Source organism: Lynx rufus, unplaced genomic scaffold (genome assembly GCF_022079265.1).
Source record: "Lynx rufus isolate CCGP_SWC_20201006 ecotype Redwood Valley unplaced genomic scaffold, mLynRuf1.p SCAF_3, whole genome shotgun sequence".
NCBI classification, from domain to species: Eukaryota; Metazoa; Chordata; class Mammalia; order Carnivora; family Felidae; genus Lynx; species Lynx rufus.
Genome location: NW_025814845.1, coordinates 194861396 through 194872314, shown reverse-complemented (window position 1 = coordinate 194872314; position 10919 = coordinate 194861396). Strand labels below are relative to the sequence as shown.

The 10919-nt window shown below is 42.5% G+C and overlaps 1 protein-coding gene across 2 annotated transcripts; it reads left to right on the top strand.

Annotated features, from left to right (window-relative positions):
* The first annotated feature begins 1370 nt into the window (after nucleotides 1-1370).
* On the top strand, nucleotides 1371-10524 carry SPCS3 (signal peptidase complex subunit 3). 2 transcript variants are annotated; one of them, XM_047090738.1, is made up of 6 exons: nucleotides 1371-1634; nucleotides 3091-3164; nucleotides 5457-5533; nucleotides 7001-7135; nucleotides 9084-9199; nucleotides 10136-10524. In XM_047090738.1, the coding sequence occupies exons 1-6, from the start codon at nucleotides 1492-1494 to the stop codon at nucleotides 10266-10268; spliced, it is 678 nt and encodes a 225-aa protein (XP_046946694.1). In that variant the 5' UTR covers nucleotides 1371-1491; the 3' UTR covers nucleotides 10269-10524. The 2 variants fall into 2 exon arrangements, with proteins under 2 accessions (XP_046946694.1, XP_046946695.1); XM_047090739.1 differs by lacking the exon at nucleotides 7001-7135 and having other exon boundaries at nucleotides 1373-1634.
* Nucleotides 10525-10919: the final 395 nt, after the last annotated feature.

Genomic DNA, 10919 nt, shown 5'->3' with positions numbered 1-10919 from the left:
CTCAGAAACCAACGTTCTGTGGTATAATTTCCTTTTTTTTTTTTAAGTTTATTTATTTTGAGGGGGAGAGAGAGAGAGTGCATGCGAGTGTGCATGGGAGGGGCTGCGAGAGAGGAAGAGAGAGAGAATCTCAAACAGGCTCGGACTATCAGTACTGAACCCCACGAGGGACTCGAACTCACCAACCATGAGATCATGATCTGCGCTGAAATCAAGGGTCAGACGCTGAAAGGTCTGAGCTCCCCAGGCGCCCCTGGTATAATTTCTGATAGCCCCTCAAGGATACTCAAGAAACTAGTCTGATATGTCAAGAGCAGCAGGCTGTTGTCAACAAATGAGCTAACGTGTCATGCGGGGATACAGTCCAGTGCACACAGGCAGACCAAACACAGTGGACTGAATGGCCAGATTCAAAAAGCAAGTGTGAGACAGGAGGGCCTGGGAACGAAGATCCGGAGTGCAGAGCCAAGACTCGGGCCGTTACATATCGATGGCTTGCTAATTTAAAATATTTACACATTAAGGGGCGCCTGGGTGGCTCAGTCGGTTGAGCGTCAGACTTCGGCTCAGGTCGTGATCCCGCAGTTCGTGGGTTCGGGCCCCTCATCTGGCTCTGTGCTGACAGCTAGGAGCCTGGAGACTCCTTCAGATTCTGTATCTATCTCCTCTGCCCCTCCCCCGCTCGTGCTCTGTCTCTGTCTCTCTCTCTCCTCTCTCAAAAATAAATTAAAAAGCAAAATAAAATATTTATACATTGTGCTGTATGGCAACCCCACAGTAATTATCTCCTTTGATCTTAAGAACCCCGTGAGGTTATTCTTTGAGTTATGGGAAATGTCACGTTAAAATGCAAATATTTAAAATTGGTAGCAGCAGCTCTTAACCGTCAGAAACAGCTTTAGCTGCAGTTGTAAGGCAAAGCATTACTGGGAACTGGACTGAGGTTTGACGTGGAAAGTAAAGCAAAGGCACACTGCTTTGGGGAACCGGGCGGCCACTCTTTCTGTCCCATACCCTCCAAAAAACTGTTGTAACTTTGACCCGATGTGACAAAGGGTAAGAGTTTTGTAAAGTGCTGCTTCCAACGCGCAGCCTCAGAACACACTCCAAACGAACTTGTTCTGCTGTTGGTTTCAAGCGCAAATTAATGAAATACCGGCACTCTGACCACCACACCGAAGGACCGGGAAAGAAGGGTGGGCGAGCCTAGCGGCCAAAGGAGAGGAAGCCAGGACAGGGGGCGGGTCTTCCGTGGCGAAACCCTTGCTCGTCGCTGATTGGTGGAGGCGATAGGCCGCGAGGGTGGGTGTGTCCCGGGAGGCGGGCCCGCGCGCGCGCGCGCCGGAGGACCGGAAAGGAGGCGGGGCCGCGGCGGCGCGCGCTCCCGGAACGCGCGCGGGCGCAGGCGGCGCGGATCGCAGGGAGCCGGTCCGCGGCCGGAACGGGGTCCCCCGTGTGCGTGTGGAACGGGGCTCGGGGCAGACGGTCGCGATGAACACGGTGCTGTCGCGGGCGAACTCGCTGTTCGCCTTCTCCCTGAGCGTGATGGCGGCGCTCACCTTCGGCTGCTTCATCACCACCGCCTTCAAAGACCGGAGCGTCCCGGTGCGGCTGCACGTCTCGCGGATCATGCTGTGAGTGCGGCCGAGGCCCTGCCGGCGGGGCGGGGCGCCTGGACCGGGCCGGGGTGGGCGTCGAGCCCGGGCCGCCGCGCCGGGGGCGGGGGGGGGGCCGCGGGGCAGGGCGTCCGCGCCGCCCCGGGGCCGCCCCCACCCTCCCCGCTGCCGAGCGGCCGTCGCCGCCGAGGGCGGACGCCCGGGTGGACGTCGCGGGCTTCCCGGCTTCCCCTCGAGCTCCCACCCCTCCGCCGCAAATTCCCGGGCTTGCTCTTAAATTTTAATTTTGAGTGTTACTCAGGCCAGTGCCTCCGCTTCCTTCCTGTTCCTCACTTCCCCCCGCCCACGCCTGGCCAATGAGGGAGCAACACACCAGCAGAGCGGCGGCGCCGCCGCCGGCCGCGCGCAGCCCGCCCGGTGCGCCGCCCGCTCGCCCGGGCTCCGGTGCGGTCCGCCCCGCCGCTGGTGAGCGCGCGGGGCCGGCCCCGCCGCTTTTGTCCTTCCTGCCGCTGCCGGCGGCGCACGCCTGCTGCCGCTTTGAAGTTGGCTGGAGGGGTCGGGATGCGCCGAGCGCGGTCGCCGTCCCAGCTCGCCGATGCGGCGCGGTGGAGATGGTCTAAGTCCGCCGCGTGAATAAATCGGCGAAAATGCCAAAAATGGGATTCCAGAATGACGTTGTCATTTCGTGAATGCTTTTGGGTTTTTTTCCTTCATAATGTTGGTTCTCTGGCACTTTTTTCTTGGATACGTTGCTTTTTCCCCCCCTGGTTCTCACCTCTTCTCTGTTCCATCTTGCATCAAGTTCACTCTCGTTCTTCAACGTCGGTTTCCTTGATTTCTTTGTCGGAGTGGCAGGCAAGCCAGTCCTCTAATCGCCGACTCCACCCCCCGCCACCACCCCCTTTTTTTTCCTCTATTGCAGTTTATTAGATACTGTGTTTTAGATTCAAATAGACACAGGAACTGTTAGCTGGTGTTATTCTTGAGCAAGTTTCGTACCGTCCTGGACCTTAATTTCCTTTTGTCTAGAATGGAAATAATACCCAACTTGTAGGCTTGTTGCGCGAGGATTGAGATCGTAAAGAAAATACATTCTTCACCTGGCCCAGACACATAATAAGCACTCAACAAACAACAGTGGTTATCACTATATCTTAGCTTCTTCCACACCACCTGTAGTCATCTAGAACCTTCTACCCATGCTATCAAAGTGCTTTACAGCAAGTGTTTACATTCTGAGCAGTTTTTACACCCCGCTAGGGATTCTTTGTTAAGGTATATGAATATGGCGAAAGACCTCATTTTGTATCAGATTAACATTTTTATCCTGTTTTCACACTTACAGGTTTTTCTGATTTTTACTTGTTTCTCTCTGGGATTGCTGTTCCACCTGTGCGTCCAGCTTTATGGAATTATGTGAATTGTATGTGCTGTTATATTTCAAGGATGATAATACTTTTGTCTTTATTTTTAGAAAAAATGTAGAAGACTTCACTGGACCTAGAGAAAGAAGTGATCTGGGATTCATTACATTTGATATAACGGCTGATATCCTTTAAGAAAATGTTTTATTGCTTTCTCTATAGTTGTATAATGATACACATGTTGCTTAGTGATTTTTGACTATCTCCTGAATCAGCCATACTTTAGTTTCTTTTTTTAAAAATATAATTTATTGTCAAACTGGCTCCCATACAACACCCAGTGCTCATCCCAACAAGTGCCCTCCTCAATGCCCATCACCCATTTTCCCCTCTCCCCCACCCCCCATCAACCTTCAGTTTGTTCTCTGTATTTAAGAGTCTCTAATGGTTTGCCTCCCTCCCTCTCTGTAACTCTTTTTTTTCCCCCCTTCCCTTCCCCCATGGTCTTTTTCTGTTAAGTTTCTCAAGATAAACATCTGCACCCTTTAGTTTCCATACCTATGTTTCTATTAGTAAGAGTTTTCATACCTTTTCATTCACACTTTGAAAAAAATTATTTTTGGATTCTTCAGTTATCATTTTATGAACCTACTTTAAATTGTTTACAGAAACATTAACTAGATTGAAAGCTGTAAGAGAGTTTGAATCTATTTCAGAAAGAAAATACCAGGTTGTTTGGATTACAGAAAGAAAGATGTTACCAGTGCTCAGCCTATGTAGATGGAATCTTTCACGTACAATCCCAAGTATAGATCCATATTTTACGATAGCAGATATACGTAGATGGAATATTTTATGTACAGTCCCAAGTAAAATATCCATATTTTACAGTAGCAGAGAGAAACCTAGGTTAAAAAAGTGAATTGGCATCTCTTAAGGTTTAGAAGATCATTATCAGAATGGTCATTGGTAAACTGTATGAGCATTTTGCCATTATCGTTTTTTTATAAGTACTTTTATCATAGGAGTCAGAAAAATCTTAATATTTAAAGGAGTTAATTTAAAATGAGGGTGATTTAATATTTTCTCTTTATCTTGAGTTTCTGCCTTTGGAAGCTGTTCATTTTGGCCAATCCAGTCTTCTAGGGTCTTGGTAGCATTGTTCCCTGCCCCTTCCAGTGCAGTCACCTGGCTCTTTAAGACCTCGGTATTAAAATTGGCTCTGGTGATGGCACTGTCTGAACTTGGGTAAAGCACCTGTCTGTCGAAGCAGATAACATTCCCAGAGAGTTTACCTGATATGGCTCTTTACTGCCATGGAATTACTTTAACTGGACTTTTTAGAAATAAAATGTTGAGTTTAGAAAGAGACTAAGAATTCGCTCTCTAGACACTTTTTCAGGAAATAGAGTGCACCGTGACAACAGTCCGATGGTAAACTTGGTATGTCTGCCTTTGAGTCTTCACGTCATTTTAAAACTAGTAAGGAGCTTGGATCTCTTGTGAAAGTAGTAGCTTTGTGTACCTGGAGAATTACAGTGAAATTTCCTGATCTCTCAACAACTGTACATATTCAGTCTCATTTGTAGTTAAGTCAGCTTTTCTTAATGCTGCTGCTAAACTTGAAATTGTGCCCTTTCTTCTAAAGAGCTATCCTAGACTTCTCCATTCTTCTGAAGTAGTGTGATTCTTAGCGGATACACATGTCTAAACGTGGAATGAAATAGATGTGTTGCTGTTGGTGTGAAAATGCACATAATGAAAAGACTTCACCATTTACATATAATGCTTAATAAAAATGCAAACATTAACTCCGTTCATTTCCCAGTGACACAGCTCTTGTGTTGAATCCCCATGAATTTTTTTTCCTTCACTCTGATAGGCTGATGAAATCAAATTGGTATTCAACTGCATATTCTTACCAAAGCACTTCATGGATTGAGACATTTTGATCTCTGCTGGCATGTGTCCAAAAGCAATGTGGACAATTTATTATACTTCGTGTAATTAACATGAGCTAGTTCATGTTTGCTTATCAGTAAATTTAAATGGCGAGGGCTGGTTATCCTTTAGAACATCCATGGAATCGAAAGTGCTTGAAGGATTAAATCCTCTTTCTTTTAGACTTAGTCGATGTCACAGAAAGCTAAATTTTGTATTGCTCTGTTATTATTAACCAAAGAATCTCAGCTAGTAATGCCTAGAGGTATGGGGTGATAATGCTAATAATCTTGCTGATATATTTTTCTTTGGAATGAGCTAGATTTTACGGTATGTATGTATATGTACATATATATATATATATATATATATATATATATATAATGTATTTTTACTAAATTAGTGTCTCACTATGTTTCTGGCCCACCTCCTTTTTTTCTATTTTAGTATTAGTATTGTTGTGGATAATTATGAACAAGAATGGTTTAAAAGTGGTATGTTGCCTCATGATTTATATATTCCTTAATTTATTTACATCTAGAGAACATATTTGATTGGAATGTTAAGCAATTGTTTCTTTATTTATCAGCAGAATATTCAACAAAAAATAATGTAAGTATATATATATACACACACATATCTAAGTTTTAATAGGTCTTTAAAACCTGATTAGTTAATAGATCATTAAAACCTCATTTTATTTATTTATTAATTTATTTTAAATGTTTGTTTATTTTGAGGGAGAGAGAGAGTGTGTGTGCTCGTGAGCACATGGGAGAGGGACAGAGAGGAGAGAGAGAATCCCTAGAATCCTGCGAAAAGGGAGATCATGACCTGAGCTGAAATCAAGAGTGGGACGCCCAACTGACTGAGCCACCCAGGTGCTCCAAGAATATAAATTTTATATATTCAGAGTATCTGACCTGAGGAGTTTGGTAAAAATCACAGGCCTCCGGAGAGGTGATTCTACTAAGAAAACATCTCCTTTGGTAGCCTCTGTCTTTTTTCTGCTTCTGTAGCTCTCTAGTATTGTGGTCCCCTGATTGGGGTGCAGACGGGGCAATCCATAAGGAAAACCGTTCAGAGCTATTTTTTCCTCTCTTACGGATCTAGGAAGAGTTGCCAGTTTTTCAGTTCATTAGCTTTTTACTGGCTGTTAGGATGGAGTGGCCACTTCCAAGCTCCTCACGCGCCATACTGGAAAGAAGTTGATCTGTATGTTTCTCTGTTTAAAATAAAAGGGAAAGAAGCTTTACTAATACTTGCAATACGGGCTGACCTTAATATTCACACTCAGTCCCTAAGTCAGGTGATTACATGTCTCCTACAACATGCGGCGTCCCTGGAGGAAGAGGAGGAATTCAGCGGGCAGGAGGTTGACCACGCTGCCTGCATTTCTTCATTCATTCATTTTCAGCATTTTGTAAGGTTGTGCAGTATAATCCAATTAAGTGGGTGATATTACCTATTTCTTTTAAGTTTACTTTTATTCTGAGAGAGAGCTTGCAGGGGAGGAGCAGAAAGAGGGAGGGAGGGAGAAAGAGAGAGAGAGAGACTGAGAGACTCCCAGGCAAGCTCCATGCTGTCAGTACAGAGCCCGATATGGATGGGGCTTGAGCCCACGAACCGTGAGGTCATGACCTGAGCCAAGATCAAGAGTTGGCCACTTAACCCACTGAGCCGCCAAGGTGCCTCTGATGTTACCTATTTTTAAATAAACGAATCCTCACAAAATGGAAAAAATGGTTGAAAAGATTCCTGCAAAGGAATCACAGGTTGAAAATGTGAACGGTTCAACCACATGTAAGCAACAGGAAAGGGGCAGAGCTGGTGGGTTTCTTTCTCTTTGGAGCTGCTTAGCCACAGTGGATTAAAAAAAGAGAGAGCTGAGATCTAATAAAAAAGTTGGCTGAGAAAATTCAACATTGGTCAGGAATACTATTTGAAATGCAAATTTGCCTTGACTGTCAGTGATGATCTCGTCCGAAAGTAGTAACGTGTACCGTGCACATCATTTAAATAAAAATGCATCTTTTGGGGTTTGTGCTCAAAATAATTTGTGATCGAAAATCTTCGGAGACCATTTCCAATGATAAGGTCAGAAAGGATGTTGCTGAATGCTGGGTGTACGAGGAAATGGGGGTGAGGCATTGCTGCTCGGGTGTCCCACTCTTCAGGCCAAAGTTTTCTTTCCACAGCTTTGACTGGAGAAAGGTATGTGAATCAGCAAACTCTGTGAGCTGTATTTACAGGTCTCATTACCCATGTATGTAATTAAAAACTGTAAAGGTGACAAATGTTTGAATCATGTCAGATTAGTTTAAAATCCATCTAAGTATTTCTATTTTTCTTCTCGTGAACTATTTTGATAGTCTTACCAAGCCGTATATCTCCAGTTAACATTTGTCTGCTGGGAAATATTTTCCTTTGCTTTGGAGTTGTATGGGATTCACCAATTATTTACTTAAAAGTAGTCTTTCTAATCATAAACTAGACTTTATCAGAAGTTTTGTAATGAAAAGCTACTAAACTATTAGGTTAAAACACTACTAAAATTGTTAATTTGTAGATTGAAACTTACTGGTCCATTTTGATTTAGAGCTTTTTTTGCAGATAAGAGTAAGGGTTGAGATATTTGTATGGAATGTCACTAAAACAGAAATCCCCTGAAAGTGTCAAGTGAATGATTGTGATAAATGAATTAAAGTACAAAAGTGAAATCCATGGAATTAAAATGTGCTTCTTTGTTATTTCACCTAAGTCACTCTCGTGTTTGTTACCATACAGTCTGGAGGTAATTCGTATTTAGAGATGAGTCTACTTCTGTATGTTATTTGAACTATATTTCCTTTCAAGGGATGAAAAATTAATCAACTTTATCTGTTGATTGGTTTGATTAGTTAACTGCAGTTTTTAGTATTTCAATTCATTTTACATTTATTTTGAGCATATCTTTTATACCACAAAATTTGTTAGGCACTCGGATTATTGGGTTGGAGGAGTTTTGGTCCTTGTCCTTGAGAATTAACAAAATGTTAGAAGGGTCATTTAGAAAAACTTATTCTGAAGGTAAGAGTAATGGCTATATACACACATACTATTCTACAGGTCTCAACAAATTATCCAAATTTCTGTGTCACCTTGGCAACAGGTGTACCTAAATCATATTCATAATTCTGGTTTACCCCAGTGTGACTAGTAAGTTAATACAACTTGGAACTTTGACACATCATTGCTTTGGTGAATGAATAAATGTATAGAAGATGTCATTTCACTTCGGCATATCTTTGATTGTATGTTCTTCAGTCTCGATGTTTCTGTTTAATCTTCGCGGTTTTATGGTGAAGATTTGAAACCTCTTAGAAATTACTTCCACATTCCTTTTTAGTGAGCACAGTCCCCACATGCTAGCAGTTGGCCTCCCAGGCTAATAATGCATAATAGCTTTATAAGAACAGATGTCTTGGGATTTAGTAGTGATCACAAATGTGTTTTGTCTTCATTTTATGCCCCTCATTTTCCAAACAGAACTTGCTTTTGATATGTCAAAATAGCGATTTCAAAGAATTGGCTTCTAGAATGTTGCCATAAACGAAACAATGATGTGCCTATGGTTAATTTAAGGGAAAAATATTTAGAAGGCTTCATTTCTTTAGTGATTCTTCGATAATTTAAAGACCTTGGAGATACGTAAATACTCATGATCTAATCTGGCTGCAGTGACCCCTGTTAACAGTGTGACGGACCAGGAATAGTTGCCTCAGTTTCCCTGACACTATGCAGAGTCCACACTGAGCTGGGCAGGAGAGGTGATTTACGAGAATGCTTTCCTTCCAGGGATTCTAATCCCTTCTGTGTCTCCAAGGGCCTCTCTCTGGAGAGCGAGTAGGTCTACAGCCTTGGAGTAAGCTGTGGGGGCCCTAAATGACAGTTGCCTTAGCAAAAGCAGTGATTTCCTGGGAGATCATCTTTTGTCCCAGCAAAGCTCAACTTCTTATGTGTATCCTCTTGTTATTGTTTTGTGTGCTTTAAGATTTTAGCAATTCCCTCAAAAGTTGTATTATTAATATAAATTAAACTATTTGCTTAGCACTGCTTTGAATTTGAAGTGACAGAGATGAATTTCTGATGAGCTGTCTAATTCATTTTCATTTTAATGTAGGCTCTCAACCAAGTAGTCCTTTGGGACAAGATTGTTCTGCGAGGCGATAATCCAAAGCTGCTGTTGAAAGATATGAAAACAAAATATTTTTTCTTTGACGATGGAAATGGCCTCAAGTGAGCAATTCTTTGTCCTTCTTTACTTGTAATTGTGCGGGGGAGAGAACGATGTGAAGTATTTTTTATTTTAAAGAAAAAGATTAGAGGGTACAAAGAGGACAGTTGAGAAAGAAGAAAAGTATACGGATCCAAACCAGAGGATTGGGTAGAAATACTGTCTTAGTAACTGGGGTTTAGGAAAAGCACACAGTTTCTTGCAGTATGTGAACCCCAGTCACGCTCAGAAAGCCCTCAGGTGCTTCTAGTCCCAAGTGCGCAGGGGGCCTGGGCTGTCCCACCTGCGGTAGGACTGTGGTTGGCAGGGGGCTCCTTGTGGAACATGGGGAGGGACGTTCTCGGGGACCCTTAATGGGGAAATAGTGCGTTCATCCAGGAGGTGACACTGAGGGCTCTTGCTGTGCTTCTCTGAACTTCCCTGAACCTCAGTTTCCTTTCACACCCAGTGAAGGAATTAGAATGGCTGGTCTTTTGGGGTCATTTTTAGCTCTTAAGCTCTGCGAGTAAACATTGGAAAGGATTTTAGGGGAGAGCTGTTTTAACCAAAGCTCTGGTTTTGCAGACGAAAAATTGCCAGCCGTGAGAAATTGTGATGTGTTCACAATCTAGATAAGGATAGAATTAGATTGCAAATCATTGCCTGCTGACATCTAGCTCGAATCTCTTTATATTCTCTGTGTTTTACTCATTTAAGCTTTTTGGCTGGTGGTTCTAATAACTGTAACTGAGTGAATTTAGGTAGGTCATCATGGGATGCCTGCAAATAGAATGCGGGTCCCTGGGATTTCAGAAGACGAGAAAACTGTTGATAGATGAGGGTTCCAGTTACAAATAGCTAGTTCTATAGTATTTGTGCCTCAGTGCTTGAATTAAAATGTTTTCTTTGAACTAAAAATGTTTCTGCTGACATCCGTTTATTATTATATCTTTTTATAGGGGAAACAGGAATGTCACTTTAACCCTGTCTTGGAACGTTGTACCAAATGCTGGAATTCTACCTCTTGTGACAGGATCAGGTCATGTATCTGTCCCATTTCCAGATACATATGAAATAACGAAGAGTTATTAAATTATTCTGAATTTGAAGCAACATATTTTTATACTTAATCATATCTCATTTTTCTCTTCCCTTGTATCTTCATTTGTTTTTTGGTTGTTACTTTTTTTGGGGGGGGGGCATAAGACTAACATCAAAAGGCATATTTGAAAGGTTAATGTGCTATGTAGACTCAATTTTACAAACAAAACACACACAAAAGAAGGCCACCAGAGTGGAGTATTATAAAAATAAGACAACTGCATAATAAAGATTTGTAACAAATTTATCTTGGAGATATTCCCTGTATGTCCATGATTCTTTATGGAATAGAAAGTGAGCATGAAGAATTGTTAAAACTTTTAGGCGCCTGTGGAGTTACGAGAATGCTATTTTATGCCTTGCATTCATGCAGGTTCACATCGGATGTGATTCAGAAGCGGACATTCTCTTTGAGGGTGTGTCTCATTACTGGAAGCATTAAGATGGTTATTTGTGAGACACCTGGTTTATAAAACAGCCAAGAGAGACAGGATTTTGTTCCATTTGTCTTAGGAATGCCCCATGATGCTTGGTTTTCTTACAGGTGACGAGCAACCTTCTCCACTTAAAGACTAAATACCTCTTTATAAGCTGGAAATCATTCTAACTCACTTTAAAGTCTCTTAAGTCAACCAAATATGT

Excerpts from the sequence above, each read along its gene's own strand:
- SPCS3 (XM_047090738.1), top strand. The coding sequence starts at position 1,492 with ATGAACACGGTGCTGTCGCGGGCGAACTCGCTGTTCGCCTTCTCCCTG. Across the intron at positions 5,534-7,000 it reads AATATTCAACAAAAAATAAT|ACCATTTCCAATGATAAGGT; the intron begins GTAAGTATATAT and ends AAATCTTCGGAG. Across the intron at positions 7,136-9,083 it reads ACAGCTTTGACTGGAGAAAG|GCTCTCAACCAAGTAGTCCT; the intron begins GTATGTGAATCA and ends ATTTTAATGTAG.